The 17,140-nt window shown below is 35.4% G+C and overlaps 1 protein-coding gene across 1 annotated transcript in view; it reads right to left on the reverse strand.

Moving 5' to 3' along the window:
• The window catches only part of GPATCH2 (G-patch domain containing 2), a 119,228-nt gene that overhangs the window by 11,674 nt on the left and 90,414 nt on the right, over window positions 1-17,140 (reverse strand). Inside the window, exon 9 of the mRNA XM_063152217.1 lies at window positions 3,931-4,013. Within this exon, the coding sequence (XP_063008287.1) occupies window positions 3,931-4,013 (83 nt within the window). The remainder of the gene's footprint in view (window positions 1-3,930; window positions 4,014-17,140) is intronic.

Here is a 17,140-nt window from a genome sequence, read left to right on the forward strand (position 1 = left end):
CCACCTCTGTTATCACACTGTAATCACAATCTTTTTCAAATCATCGTTTTGGTTCTGCAGATATTCAGGTCTGATTTTTAATCACTGACATATTAAGCATCAGCAAAATAGTTTGCTTAGCTGTTCCACCGGCAATTTTTAAAAAGGAATGAAAACATGTACCCTTTTGATTACCTTGTTAAAGTGAGTCATGATGGCATTATAGCAGTGCTCACTATTTCTGCTGTAATTAAGAAACTGTCATATTTTTCATTAAAACACATTCTTTAAAATGAGACTTTTAACTTGGTCATTTCAATCAGGACCAGCCTGAAGTGTAGCATGTGCATGCAACATGCCAACTAGGTAAAGAATATGACATCTGGAATTTGTTTTTGTAAAAAGGTAAGCATTAAAGTGCCCATTACATGCATAGTAATTTATCTATTTTATATAAACATTTTCTACATTTTAAATAAAAAATAGTTTCCTGTGTTCTTATAATTGGTTTTTGCAGGTTTTTAACACTGCTTCAAACTGTAAACCACACTATGCAATACCAGAGGAAAAAAGATTGTTTTGAAATAGAAAGAAATTACTATTTACAAGGCATACAAATATGAGATGTGAAGCAGAATTTGGGATTTTTTCCCCAACATTTAAGACTTAGAGGTTTGTTATTTAAAAAAAAATCTAAAATATCTCTGAGATTTAACAGGAGATGGTAAAAATCAAAAATCTTGTACAATTAGAAAGAATTAGATTTCCCAATTAGAAAGAAACTGGGATAAATGCATATTCAGTGTATGGTATCTAAAATTATGTAGCACCTATTGGTTTGATATGAGACTTAAACTAGATAATCTAAGACTGAAATTGCTGCAAATATTCTCAGTGCATGTGTTTCAAGTAGTAATACTACCTTGCAAAGAATGTTCTTTCTCTAGCAAAATTTTTGTTGTTGTTGCTATTTTATTATCACTTTCATTAAACTGGATCCAGTATTAGAAGGGCTAATTCCATGACAATGAATTTGTTTGTCTTAGAGGTCCTTTTACAAACTTGAGAGCACTGTATTGCTGCAGTGAAATATGTCAGGGTGTCACATGAAATAGCTCTACCACTCAGGTAATCAGAGGGGAGAGAAGGTCATTGAAAATGACCTGTTCTCACATGAGAACAGAATCACTGGAATAATATTGGTTTCATGTAAGAAATCATCCAAAAGAGTATTTAAGAGGTACAATACCTCATACTTCAGTTGTGGGAAGTAATCAATTTTTACTAGTATCAGTTTTTTTTTATTAATTAATTATCTAGGTTTAACAATACACATATGGGATATATGAAACATCCACAAAATAGAAAATTCATCCTAGGAAAAAAGACAGAATATGATACTCCTGTATCAGTACTGTCAGTTCCCACCCACCCATGCCTATATTATCTCCCATTTTCTTCACTGCTATTCAACACATCTTTTCTTCACCTTTACAAATGACATTTTTGAAACAATAAAATGCACTGTGCTGCTCAAACTTTCTTGCTTCAATGCTGTACAAGTAAAGCTACATCCTTTGTTACTAATATACACAAACATATTGGTATGTGACTTTGATTGCAGGCTGAGAAGGGGCTATAAATTTAGAAATCAATATCTAACTCTATCAATATTCATTTTACTTTTTCAATACAAAATACAAAGGTGAAAGAGCAGTAAATAAGCTGGAGTACTGAAATAAATTGGGTGTTCTTGTCACAATTAATAAATGTTTAACCAATCACACTGCTTGCTACAGAAGTCTGTGGCTTTGTAAGGTGTCTGAAAGTAGCAGGCGCTACCCTTGTGAGACTCCAACCCAGGGAACGTGTTCCAACACCTCGTTAGGATCATTCTCATCAGTACTACTGGACCTAAAGGCACAAATTACCATTTTCAGCACTGTGCAGATTTTCACAAGAGTTAATTTACCAAAGTAGTTTTTTCCAAATGCAAATGGGAATTTAGGAAACACTCTTACCAACACATTGACTCGGACCAAACATTGCCAATTTGGAGTCCATGTAAGAAAACACTTGCAGTAGAGGAGTCATTTACAGACAGCCTTTCAGGTTTCACTATGATATCAAATACAAACAATTTTGACGAGAATGTTTTTTTTTTATTTCTAACTCCTGCTCATCTAAACAACTGCTTATTTTTTTCTTCACAAATTCTTCCACATAAATACAAACCCTTCTCTTCCCATATCTTAGCTAACTAAAACTACTGAAAGAAGAATAATCAAATAAGCAATCTCTTATTTTAATCCCAATTTCCAAATGTACATTCATTCTAAAAGAAAACCCTGTTTCTTTCATAAAACCTTATGGAACACAGACAAAAAGCAAGGCGTGCGACAGACAAACAATAATTTAGCTGTAGAAAGGTTAGCCTTTGAGAAAACTATAATAATCTGTAGCATGCTATACAGTTACAAGCCTATTCAATGTTTACCAAAGGTTCTATTTGCTTAAAAACTTACAAGGATGAAGTGCAGAAAAACAACAACTTTTCTAAGACCACAAAAAAAATTCTCAATCCTCTTGATCACAAGAAAATTGAAAAGATTACCTTGAACTTGAAAAGAAAAGAAGGCACATCAGTTAAAAATTACCTTATATGATACCTTTATCCACCATTATTCTCTGTTGCTCTTCATATAAAGGCAAACTTTGGGGCAAAACAATTTCTAAAACTGTGAGTTCATGGACACATAACATTGAATGACCACATATTTGCCTTAGTATCAAAATATTGGCTTTGTAAAGTTACGCAGAGGATCTAGCTTGTAAAATAAAATTCTGAACATTGAAAGCCCTAAGTAAAGTGAATAATAAAATTAATTTCACAATACTTGATAACCTCTCAGTACAAAATGACATCCTCTAGTACTTGAAAGTTGTGAAGTGAAAATCACCTTGTAGAAATAATTACATTATTCTCTCTTCAGCCATTAAGTATTTTTCTTTCTCGGTTCACATATGTTCAGAGTCTTAGAAGCTGACCCATAGATTCTCTTTTTTTTATACTGCTGCCACTAAGGTACTTTTATAACATTGTTAATATTATTCCTGGTCTGTTTCTGCCACTGAGGTTTGAAACAAAGAAGTTTCGGGGGGGGGATTCAGTTAAAACACAAGTATTAGGCATCTCTAAAGACATCTACTTGAAATATATTTGAAAATTCTATGTATTGCAAATGCTGCTGCTATAGTTTATGTTTGACTAGGACATGCAGTCCAGATTTCTATGTTAGAAATATATATAAAGGCTCACATACAACCTAATCTTTCCAGTATGCACATATATAATTAATACAATAAACTGATGAGAGTCCTATAAATCACTGCTAAGTATTGAAAAAGTAATTTCACAGCAGTGACATCAGCAAAATGCATGCAATGGTTGTGATGTCGCATCTGTAAAAATCTTTCAGAAATGTGCTTGCAAGGGCTTCCTGTTAATCTACAGCACTAATTTTAAAGCTGTGTTTCACAGCTTCATCATCATATTTTCAATTGTTTGCCCAAGAATTCACATCCTAACTTTATTGTGCAGGGTATTTAGAGCATTCATATGCAGAAAACAAGATGCCTCAGGTTTCTTCCCTTGTCATGTTTGAAGGGACATAAGCAGTAATCTTTGCTGTCTCAGTATATGAAAAAAGATTTATTGTCTTTAAAGAAGTGCTGTGCTACAAAAGACTGGAAATTGGCAATGATTGCAGGAGAGTGGAGGGAGCCTATTTATTTCTTAATCTTTATTAATAAATAAGAATAGAACATATTTGAAGTTATATGGGAAGTTATTGAATTTATCAAGCTTTTCCCCAGGTCACTGACCTACTGCTTTGTGTTTAGAGATTTAACATCTTGTGGTTTGTGCTCTGTCCCAGGGAAATTGGTTACCTGTGGGTCCTGGCAGGGGAGCAGCTTTCCTTCTCCGCTTGATGTCTCCCATGCACAATGATCCTAAATGTACACTGGTTTGCCTGCAAGTAATTATAGGAGAAAACTATTAACAAAGGAAGAAAACTGCCACATAAATACACAGCTTGTATAATCTGAACCTATATCAAAACATTCTCAACCAAGATGAAGCTGCACAGTCAAGCCACCAATCTTGTTTATATCGAAACATAATTATGTTTGTTGACAAGCGCTCAGTATCTAAATGCAGCATCATAAATTGTTACTGGAATGAATAAATATAAAGGGAATGCTTTTTAATTTTCAAAACTGGCAATCTGTCTAGCTCGACATAAAACAAAAACACTGTTGCTCCTGACAGGAAAATAGCTAAGATTAATTATCTAAAGAGATCACAATGCTGTTTGTAGGTTATCAATTGTCTGGTAATGCTTTACTGTCAGAGCAGCATTTATTACATGGAAAATATTATCAATTTTTTTAAGGCAAGATGAAGAATGAATGAGAAAACATGAAACAGTAAACTCTTCAAAGGTGCATGAAATAAACTTGTAGCATAACAATTTATCCTCTTCTAATTCACTGGCAAGTTGTGAGAATATCACGGAAGCACAATATCTGTTAGGCTTCTTGAACAATTATGAGCTTGCACTTGGAGGATGGAAAATTGATGGAGATGCAGAGGGTGGCAAACAAGCAAATGCTATTGCATTAAACCCAGCTATTAGAAGTCAGTACCACAGGAAATGGTAAATTTGGAATTTTCAAGTGTTGGCTTTTGGAATAGAATCTCAAAGGACAATTATAGTTATTATTTTTCTTAAAGCAATATAGAATGCCTGCAGAATTGAATATATGTAACTGACTTTTCTTTTTTAAAGAACCAGAATAGAATGGGGTGGGGGGAGGATGCAGTAAATTTAATATGTATCTATAAATGTTACTGAGAAATGCATTTCTTACTACATAAGTGTAGTGAATTTTGATAAAGTTACAAGCTGAAAATTGCATCTGACAATCCACCGCAGTATAGTAACACTGTCACTCATGGGATCTGGTTTCAGTGTGGATATATGACTTACCCTTTATGGCATTTATAAACATTTTAAAGCTGGGCTACTTCTAAATGAATAACAAATGGTCATATACTGTGGAGAGACCTCAGATCTGCTCAATAATGTAAAAGAATGACAACAATGCCTTGATGAGTAAGATGACAATGTACAATGCTCTGCATATTTCTTCTAAGAAGATACAGTAGATTAACAAGTAGCACAGTGCTTGTATTTAAATAATAAAATATTCCAAGAAACTTATGTTTCACAGAGAAGTGCACTCTAGCTTCACCTAGTAAACCCTTATTTCAACACTTTTCTCTCTTTGTTTTAAGCCACATTTTCCTTCCAATTCCAACATAAAATTTTATCCAATTTAATATCAGGAACTCAACACAGTTGGACTAGTAAACTAACAGGATGATAATTTTCAGTTCTGAATGTAGCAAGAAATCAAAAAGTGTAACCCTTTCATAACTGATTGTATGATAAAGAAAATGAATATTTAAATACAATATGGGGCAACGTTAACTACAGAAAATATATTTGAGATGTTTGATCAGCAGTGGATCAGTATTTAACAATGGTATCAAACATGCAGAATAAGTTGTGTGATAGTCGTAAATTATATATTCTACAGTGTGAAACTCTTGTTTTCTGAATGAAAAAGGGAGAAAGTCTGCAGGAATACAAGTAGGATGAAAGATAAAAATTAATAAAGTCAGGCAATTGAACCTGAAGACCTGAGCCACAGCAGTAACAGTGAGCAGCATTTGAGTTATTTTACCAGAATCGATTATCTGTTACACTACATTGAGATATCTAGATTATTGATCTGCAAGATTATGGTACTGGGGTCTCCCCACTTTTCCTCCAGGCACAGGGAATGGAGTTGCAACAAATAACACTAAGTAAGGACTACTTTGTTATTGTTGTCACCCTTCATGTAGAACACAGCAGTTACTTTTTAATTTAAAATCAATGAACGTCTGAAAGGCAGCCTTGTTCCTTCAGCATAAATGAATCATTTGCCTTTGCCGATCACAACAACCCCATCACCAGCCAAGGTGAGCGTGGGTATTTCTTTGTTGTTGTCAAAAATTCCCTACACCACAAATAAATAACAATATGCTGGAGCACCAATTAAGCTTTGTCAAGCCCGGTCTGGTTTTGGCTACCATCAAATGTTCGGCCAGCTTGTGATTGTAAAGCTGCATTTGCCTTCACCAGGGCTTAACATCTGATATGCTCTGCCAGTGTAAATCACAGCAAAACAAAAAGCTCATATTTATTTATTAATTTATTTATTTAGAGAGGAGCAGATAAGAACTATTACTGCTCTGGAACTGGCAGGTTAGACAAAAAGAAGCAGAGTTGTGAACCTGCACAGCACATTTTGAAATGCCTGTAATGGGGGTATTATAAAGTAGGGAGAACTCTGACCCTCAATCAGGCTAGGTTCAGCATTATGTTTCTTAGCATTAAATCAGAAGAGAGTGGATTACAGAAAGGAAGAAAGCTATTTGCCTGCCTTCTTTCTACTTACCCCTAGCTTGCTTCCAGCTATCATTTATAAATAGTGCTCTGGAGGGAAGCTAGGCATTTTATGAGGAAAAAAATAAAACTTGTTAAGACCACCTTGCCTGAAAACCTGGCTTTTGACGTGCTGGTGACAGGGACTGGAGCAAGCAGTGTCAAATGGAATAATTTTTAAGGAAAGACAACAGGAACTTGTCGCCTCATTGTATGCATTTACAAATAGAGGCTTTTCAGAGTATTAGTCCTAGTTAAAGCTGCCCTCTGGATAAAAAGTGTTCCCAAGCAGCCTCAGACAAGCTTGGGAGACAAACAGATGTGACTATGGTCCCTGGCGTTTGGCAAGAACACTCACTGTCAATAGGAAAAATATGAGCATGGACAGGGCATCAGCTGCACCACGGCCGAGCAGGCCTGCAAGTGTCACAGCAGCGGCAAACTTGTGGCAGAGGGAAATAAGAGGGCTGCAAAAGCCAGGCTGGTGTGAACTTACACTAGCATGCCAAGAATTTTTGTTGTTGTTGTTGTGTCATGCCTCAACGTATTAAGCAAAACACTGGAAAAGCTGCTGTCAATTTTTATTCATTTTTCATCTTGCACACAGTGCAAGATTATGCTTTCTACATGGTAAATAAGAGTCTCAAAAATGAAGACGGACTGGGAAGGCAGCAATAACAAAAATAACTGAAAAAAGCTATTAAAATAGTAAATAAACCCCACAAAGTTTAGTTATTACATCCTATAAAAAATCCCACAGATTTGATAGAGCAAACACTTTTATAGATGCGATAACATGCAAAGAAATTCACAAGCATTTATGCATTTTTGTGAAACATTCCCTCTGACAGAAATTTTGCTATTTCCTCTTTAAATAGTGGCAGTCTCTTTATCATTTCTTTTTCTCAAGGTAGTTAAGATAATTTCCCTTACCATGGTAACATGTCTAGAATTGTCTCTTTAAGCTCCCAAAGCATATCTGTGCCTACACAACACAATCCCTTTTTCCATAATTTTCATAGCTCCGCAGGCAAATATTTTTGGCGAATGCCTTTTCAGCAGTTACACACATTCACCTCTCTAAGACATTTGTAACAGGTTATGTCAAATTTATGTCTACCCTGACCTCTGCAGTCCATGGACCACATGGTTACATTCTCCAAAGAAACATCTTGCTCTGTGGGGGAGCCAAGCCAAGGTGCTTTAAATGCAGTAAACCTACTGAGCAACTGAGGACCCAATGGGTTCTTCACTCTTTCACCAGTAGTTCTCACCCTTGCCACTATTAGAGTTAAAAGTTGACCAGTCACTAAGAACAGCACAATAGGATGGCTATCTGACAGCAGATACTCCTGAACACGTGTTCTAGTTCTCTGATTTATTACCTGCTTCTGTACTCACTGTCATCTCAGGTGTAAAAAAAAACAAAACAAAATTTACTAATGAAGGCAGGTGTGGAAGAGTGTTTTTTATCTAACAGCATTTATCACATTTCTGTACACTAAATTGGAAAATTGGATACAGCACATTATTATGGTGTAATAATGAATAATGTTTTCAAGAAGACTGATTTCTATTCTATAATTAGACGAATTGGTAAAGATCAATACATGCCTATCCATAATAATGCTATTAACATCTCCCACCTGAGGAAGAAACTCACAGTAAACAGTGACACCCCGTTCTGCCACAGTATCAGTGCATTCCTGCAGATGGCTGTAGAACTCTGCAAGTTTATCACCACTGGATGCTTCAGCTAATGGAGAGGCCTGATCAAAGTTTTTAAGCAAACTTTTTCGCAAGACATCACGAAAAGGAAAAAGTTAACTGGTTTGTATTTTAGAAGGGATTTGAGAGAATTATTTTGAAGGGGAAATCTAACTGAAACTCTCAGTTTTCAGTCCTAAAATATAGATAAAAAATAGATATTCATATGGATATGATTGCAGAGAGAATGTGGTAGGGACAACTTAACTCACTTTAAGCTTGAAATTACCTGACAATTTCTTACAAGCTGAAACGAGAGGGAGAGTGTGAAGCAATGTTCACAGCAGCAGATAAGGATGAAGAAAGCAGAATTCAATTCTGTTTCTGTGGAACCCAGAGAAACAAGCTAATAAAATGATTAAAAAATTGAATGTGTGGAACAGCTCAACTTTATGAAAATCCAAAAATATCCTGAACAAACCTCCTCTTATATAAGTATCTTTTACACAAAAATATCACATAAATGATTCTCCTTACACAGAAGCCTATCTTGTTTTTACATGGCTTAAAATGCAGACACTGCTGTATCTGGTGGCCAGTGGAACACATCCATTAGTGCTGCTTAAATAAGGGAGTCTGGAGAACTTTAACTCTTACTGATCATTCTTAAATTACCACAAGTGGCAGACAGATGCCTTCAGGAGCACTGGAGTCAACGGAACAGTTTATGGTATGTTTAGAGGTAAACACCATTAAAACCCTATTATATATGTCTTTTTAAACATCTCATAACACTAATACCTAATTAAATTAAGATGAACATGAAATTCTACATTCCCGTTTGATTGAGTCTCCAGAATAATGGATTAAATTAAAATGCATCACTCCAAATACACGTACTAAGCAACTGAGGCTGTAAATTTGGGAAGACTATTATGTATTATCTAGGTATAATGAATACTTAATCTTTGCCTCTGGCATGAGTATCAATATAGCCACAGAAAAGATGCATGATGATTTCATAATAGTACACTGAAATATGCAAGGCACATTTGTTTCTAAGGAAAATACATGAAAACCAATGGCTAAGCAAATTTATAAGGAAAGATATCCTTTTTCCTTTGTGGTACACAGCTTGTCAAAGCATGAATGCAGCCCCTAGTGTCTACTTGAACATCCAGAGAAGCGTGGCATGTGCAGTAATGCATGTGTCCCATGGACAGTTAGAGAGGATGGTTCCTTGTTCACCTGCCTTCTTTTACTCTTTTGCTTTCTTTTCAATTTTCTCAGACAACATTCAGGTGAAATCAGTTCCATGCTTGATTCCTCCTCATCCTTTACAAACAGTAAAGCTTTTCCTCAAACTTGTCTAAAGGAAGACATCATCTATACAACAGACTGCTTCACCTACTTCTGCAAGAGTGAAAACCATTACATTAACCAGAAGAGCTGTGCACTTTATTTCCCTTTTATTACATCTTGAAAAGATGTGATAAGCCCATACAACTTCATCAAACTCCTTTCATACAACCTCAATCTGTTCACAACATAACTTCAAACATAAGGGTGACATACCTGTATTATTGAGGGTCCTGGTGCAATCCCATTAGGGCTAGAATACAATCTTTCCCTGGCCCATGAGACTATCTCATTGCTTAATAAATACTATATCCTAACACACTCCTTGCTGCTGTCTTTAGCAGGACTTTTGTCATTCAGACACAGTAGGTGTCCAAAATTCATCTGAACACTACAAATCGACACATTCAACTCCACACTGGCATAATTTTAGTGCACATGATGGAAAATAAAAACCTGCATCACTCCATATGATTTGACACCCATACTCAAGTCACTTAAGCACTCTATTTGTGAAAAGAGACCCTAAAAAAATAGTTCAGTAGTAGAGGCCTACTGCCCTCAGAAAGGATAATGCATTGTTTTTCTTGGTTCTAATTAGTAATTTAAGCATATGTTCAGCATTTAACTCTAAATGCTTGCCTTTTCCCCAAGCTCAAAGACAGCTGTCCAAGATGTGAATGCCAGAAAACATTTAAATATCAACATCTGTTGAATTATGTTAATTTAGTGTAATATAATTGGGCATGAGTTGGAATTGATCAAAAGTATATGAATTACACAAAGGCAAATCCAAACCAATATCTTTGTGTACAAACAAGTCACCAAGGAACACTGAAGGAATAAACCCAAAAAATACACTTCTGTCAAGAATTAGATAGGAATAACTTTCCGTTTTCTTCAACAAATGACATGATTTCACATTTTCAATACAGGAAATTAATATTTACAGTAGCTCAGAATATAAATTTCATATTAATCTAGAATATTTCTAAACATTTTTGATGACAAGTTCCATTATTGTTTTGTGTGAAGAAATACATTATAACAATAAAGCTCACATTCATGCAAAGGTGAAATGTAGTTTGAAAATAGGTTGCAGTAACAGAACATCAACCTGTTATAGGACATTATTTTTTCACAAATTCTAAAGCAAATATTCTTTGGTTTCTTCTGCATCTTGCAACAACACTGTTGCTATTTGAGAGATTTGGGCCTCAGTCCAGCTCTGTAGAGATGTAGAAAATATCTTTATGACTTGAGCATAAACATGGATCTGAACAGACTCTTTAATGGAAGGAATTGCTATTGTACTCAGCTACACTATTTCTTCCAGATATTTCTGAATACATATTTGTTTACCAAGAATGAAAATAACCAAAATATGGAACAAATGTATTTTTCCGGAAAGATTTAAAAATACACATTTTAAAGTTCTGGATTACAGCCATATAGAGTTAAGTTAAATTACTGCAAGCATTAGTGTTGTGTTCAACATCTTTTAAAATAGGTAAAGAATAAGAAGCAACATTAAAAATTCAAGTACATACTACAGTAGCACAAAAAAGGGAGACGAAAATGAATTTTTATGTAATTTGAAGCAAACTAGCTATATTTTTTTCTCAACTCTTTCTCTCACCACACAAAATCACAGTCTAAATAGTAGTCAGTGTGCTTATGCCTGAGAATTTTAGCTAACATGCACCAGGGGATAATGATTTACACATACGATATTCAAGGATCCTTTCGAGATTAGTAGGAACCTGATGCAAAAATTGCAGAATTTAGTGTGCAATAAAACCAGAAAGAGGGAAACCCACCCTTCCTTCATGCATGGCTATTCATCTTCATCCTTACAATAGCCAGCTTCTATGTGCCTTTGTGGAGAAATGCAGAGAGACAAAACCAAATTTCTTGTGGTGGGGGAGATGATGGGACAAATGAGAGGTGGAAAACCAGAGTGCAAAACAACCTCCACTGCAGAGCTGCTCAACCACAGCTTAAACAGTTTGTGGGATGACAGTGCAAGCCCCTGTGCACAGCTCCTCCTCAGACCTTACACAGCAGGAAGGGTCTTCAGACATCTGAAGTATAAACTAACTTTATCCTTATGCCATTAATATTTTAACAGGCAAGATGAGACAAAGTTTAAGCTCTGGAACACAAAGTTGTGCAACAAGAGAGCAAGACATGGCATCTAACGCAGCGGAACATGAGAAACAAGCACACCATGTGCTAAAATTTGGTCACTTCAAAGTGAGAGATTTGCTATCAGTTCATTCAGGTTGAAAATTCAATCCAGATAGTACATCAGAAGGATCCAGAGTTACATAATTTCTAGAGGTTATCTGATTTTGCTTTTTAATTTACATGCTTTTAAAATCAGGAAAACATAACTTCCTGTTAGTTAACATAATCATATACCTGGAACTCCATTTTAAATGACAAATTTTCAGTACCATTTAGCAGCTTGTTTATGTACCTTATTATAAAGTATATAAGATTTTAGTGCCAGAACAACAAAATTCAGCTAGTAGTTTTATGTTAAAGATGGAAAATAATCTGCTCAGATCACACGAAGAAACGTATTTGCAAAACAGAGTACAGTTCAAAATTTTTGCTATTTTTACAGAAGTTCTCATTATGCAAATTAAAAGGTGATACTTTCAGGACATTAGATGACTAACCAGCATTTATTCAATAGATACTTTAAATCTATCCATGAACCACTACTGAGGCTCTAAGATTTCCATAAAATTAAAGCATCACACACTGGCTACATTTTGAAACAACAATTAAACTGTCATGGCCCTGTCCTCCTCTCCCATGTGAAAATCTTTTCAGCACCTTAAAAATAAGGCCACGGTAGAGAAAACTCAATCAGGAATTGCCCTCTCCCAAACCAGCACCATCTTTTACCCTTTCCAGGGAAGAAGAATACCAAACTGATGGAATAATGTTGTCCCTGAGGGTGACAGCAAGGGAGGGAAGCAATGTGTCCTCAAACATTCACATAATTTAATCTGGAACTGCAAATATTATTAAGCAGCAATCATAACAGCACAGTTACTGCTTCATGGCACTCCAAAGAGGAGATAAAACTGCTTAGTTGTTAATTTCTAATGATGTAAACACATTTGGATTTTAATGTTGCATCTGAATCTCCTGCATTATTAGCTCTGGGGTTATAAGACATTAACTTACTACCTTTAATAATTTTACACTTGAATTAAAAGGCATGTTTAAATATGACTTTAAAATAAAGTATTTTTGTTGAGAATATGATGGCATAATATTCATGTAATGGCAGAAGCAAATCACCTAATAAAACAGCTATGCATTCCTTTGCTTTTCTGCAGTGTAAGTATGTGCACATCTTGGTGTATAATTTCCAAAAACTGGCTGAATTCACCTCCTCTGGTATTGTAATTTCATTCCGCAAAAGCCACATTAAACAATTACAGTTCTTGTAATTAACCAGTAGTCTAATGTACAGTTTTCTTATCCCAATCCATTAACAGCTGCTCAAAAAACGTAGTAATTAATGGTTTCATTTATTTTTGGCAAACCTGCACCTCGACAAATAGTTTTGTATCTGTTGCAAATTAGGACTCTTTCCCAAACAACAGATGACACGATGGGAAAGTGGGAGCAGGCAGAATCCTTGCACATCTTTGTCTCTTTAGAAGATCAAATAAAGAGCAGCTGTAATGTTATTTGTCACATCTGTGTAAAGAACTACCATGTTCCGTATCATCAGATGGAGACGAACAAGTGCTGTACAAACACACAAACAGGGTTTATCCTTTAAAACCAAGAAAGACAGAAAGTTGCAATTTTAACCAAAATAATGACACACTTTTGAAAAGCTCTCCTCAGGTTTGGTGTAATTCTTTCTCTTACAAGCTTTCTTTAAATACTAATTCACAGAGAACACAGTTATAAGAAGTGAAAACATGTGAGAGTCATCCTCTTGTATCAGCACAAGGCACAAATTTAAACTGGACTGAGAACAACTAGGGAAAGGAGGGAAAGTGAGGGTAGAAAAAAACCATGAAGAATTTCAGACTGTGCTGTTCACCACGGCAAGAGAAGACTTCAAAGACTTCTGGCCAGCTCATGTGATCACTGGAGGATTGGCACACATTGATTAAATTCTTAAAACAGCTTCAGTTAGGTAGGTGAAACCTGGCATGTAAAATTCTACTCCACCTTGAAACCTTTCATGAGTGTGACTTAGCCTTCTTTCAAGCCAGGATTGAACTGCATAGGAACTAAAAGTAGATTTTTTTTTCCTTTTTCAGAGGTCTTTGGGGGAACATTGGCACATGGAAAGCCAATACAGAATTATCAAGATTCAACTCCAAAAAATTACTAAGTGGTAAGAATTTGGGTGCTATTTTCCTTTCAGTTTCTTGATTCAGGCATGTATCAAATTATAGTTACAATACAGTAGGAAAAAATAAATATGTAGATGAAATAACTCATGGTAGTTAACAGGAGCACACTACAAAAGAAATATAACACAAGACCTCTATGTAAAGGAAATAATTACAGGAGAGTAACTTATTCACAGTCCGTGGGTTTCCCAACCTGCAATTCTCTTGCTTCCAGATTTCAGGATAAATTACCTAGTTATCACAGCAACTGTATGACCAAAGGCAAAAGGTGGTTAAGTATTCTGGTTATTCTGTCAAATGAGGCCAAAGGTACTTCCCCTCTTCATAATGGTATTGTGAAGAAAAGTACATTATGTATTTAAAGACAGAGACAGTTGTGTGATGGAGGTCCACCCCCACAGTAAACAATGAAAATACATGTTCAAAATCATGTTACAGCAGTTCAGCAAAATATCCTTCAGCACTGTCCCCATTGCCAATCAAAGGAATCTCTTAGCCACGGAAAAATCTCCTTTAGGTAAGTTTTCAGGTAAATTTTTTTTTTTGGTAAAATTTTAAGGAAGTGACTTAAGAAAACATATTTTACCTTATGAGGGAAGCAGGCAAAGAGCCCATGACCAGCTTTGGCAGTTCAGCTGCCAAGCAGCAACTTGTTAACTCCCTGTAACTCAATCATGTGCAATTGTTTGCCCACTGCCTCGGGCTACAGACAGACATTTGGTCTGCTAACAACTGCGCCAGATGAAGACATTACTATCCCAAGCTATTTGTTATCACACATCTGCTGGAGATTATCATCTCCACAGCTCTGCTGGAGGAAAAAATCATGTGAGCAGGCCTTAATATGGTTTGTACAAAACCAGCCAATTTAATTTAAATAGGTGACTTGAGCTAGCCAGGCTGGTTTAGCCCAAATCATATTAAAAAAATCAGAAAAAAAACCCTTTCTTTACTGGCAAAAGAATAGGGAGCAAAAAAAAGCAGCCAGAAGAATTATCTATCACCTTTAAGCAGGGTAGCTGCCTTGGGGAGGAGACTCTTCCCATCCTAATGTAAAGAGATAATGTAAACAGAGAACTTTTTCAAGGCTCTACAGGAGAAGGAAATGCAGCTTTTAAAAGAGTATTTTTTGGTACTGTTAATAACTTAAAAAATGAATGGGAAAAGTACGTATTCACAGATTAAATACTATCTGTACATAGTATAGATAGTATTTAGAACAGAATAGACATATATATTGAATTGTATCATCATGATAATATAATCTATTCTGGTTCTAAGTTTTGTGGTGCAGGACTTTCCCCCTCCTTAACATCTGTCCATCAGTAGCCATACCAACAGCTCTCTACAGACTGATTATCTTGCCACTAGTAACAGTTTGTACACGATTAGACAATTATCATTAATGTTGACAGAAGAAATCTAAGACATTAAAGCAAGTGCAGTAAAGCTCATCCCAGACAGTAGGATTCCACCACAACGAGACAGCTGCAGACCACTGCCACGCTTAGAGCTCCACACCTTTCTGATGTATTTACAGAGTAAATGATTCCACAAGTCACTGTTCTAACGTAATGTCTACATGCTTAAACAAGAACTGTGTTTAGCCATCCAGAAGGGGTAAGAAAAGTCAAGGCAAGCATAGAGAATTGTGTATATGTACATATCTCAATACACATATGAAAACCAGAAACAAGCTCTTCCAAAATGGCAAACAAAGAAGAAATACAAATACCTGAAAACCATACAAAAAAGATCCAGAGAAATTCAGTCTTGCTAAAAAACCAGATTAGACTGTATTCTGGATAAGTACACTAATTTTATAGAATGTCCAAAACTTTTCCATTGCCGCTGTGTCTCACTGCATTTAGCAACAAAGAGTAAGGCAATATAAGGTCACAGCCACTGCTTTTCATATGCATCTTTTTAAGGGGATTACTCATCTGAATTAGCTTGAGGTGTCCATATATTTTTATTATCTATCTTGTAAACAAGACTGCATGCTTTGAGGTTCTAAGACAGCAGATGGCCTATTAAAAACAAGAGTTTGTAGTTTGAAATATTTTTTAAAGTCGCTTCAAGTTTCCATGGCAGACAGAGAGAATTGTGGTTTTCTGAAAGAGCACAAATAATTATTTTGAAATAACTTGGCTCATTTGGATGAATCTTTATGTACATTGTAATATTAGTTTCTTATGTAAGCTCTACTTGAACTTACTTATCTGTACTTGAACAATACAGATATTTTTTAGAAAATGCCAATCTTCAGTCTTGAATTTACCACCTATTACCTGTACACAAACCTGCCACATATTTATTGGGATAAGAGTCTATTAAGGTACTGTTAACTGGATGTGAAGAGTGGTTAAAGATCACTTCAGGTTTTCAAGGCCATTTTACAAGTCTCTATTCTAACTGCTTGTGCAGGTAAACATCAGTTCCCAAGAGCTTCACTGGTCAGGATAACAAACACATAAGTTATGATTCTGAATTCCTCAAACTCTGTTTTATTTTGCTACAGCATAAAAAAGAACCTAAAAGACTCAGAATATAATCTGTTTCTCACTGCTCAGTTTAAATCCACTTTAAACTCTCAGTTTTGTGCAAGCAGTCTGATAGTAAGACTGCATTTATGGTGAAAATTCTATCTAAATTTAAGTAATTCAAAAATTCACAGTGAAAATATCATTTAACAAGTAAACTTGCCAGAAAATCTGTGCAGAATTTTTCAGAATTTTAATATAAGAGGTTTGGTAGACAAAGATAATCAAAATTCCTATAGATGAATGACTGACACTTCTGTAACCTATGTTTGAGAGCATGTAACCAGAACTAGCATACAATGAAACAGGTTCTTATTTAATATATATATTAAAAAAATATTGGTATACTTTTCCAGGTAATCATCAAGGTAAGTACCTAAAAATATTAAAAACTGTGGTCTGGGTGACCACATATATAATGAAATTCAACTGCCTGACAGGAAATTTTCTCAAGAGGTACCACAGAATTACATACCGATATAAATTTATTACAACTTTTTGATGAAAGTGATTTGATAGCACATTGTCATCTTTACAGGACAACATAAAAATTCTGTAAGGTGTTGTGCATAGCAAGACAAGCATTTCTGTA

This window comes from Melospiza melodia, chromosome 3 (genome assembly GCF_035770615.1).
Source record: "Melospiza melodia melodia isolate bMelMel2 chromosome 3, bMelMel2.pri, whole genome shotgun sequence".
NCBI classification, from domain to species: Eukaryota; Metazoa; Chordata; class Aves; order Passeriformes; family Passerellidae; genus Melospiza; species Melospiza melodia.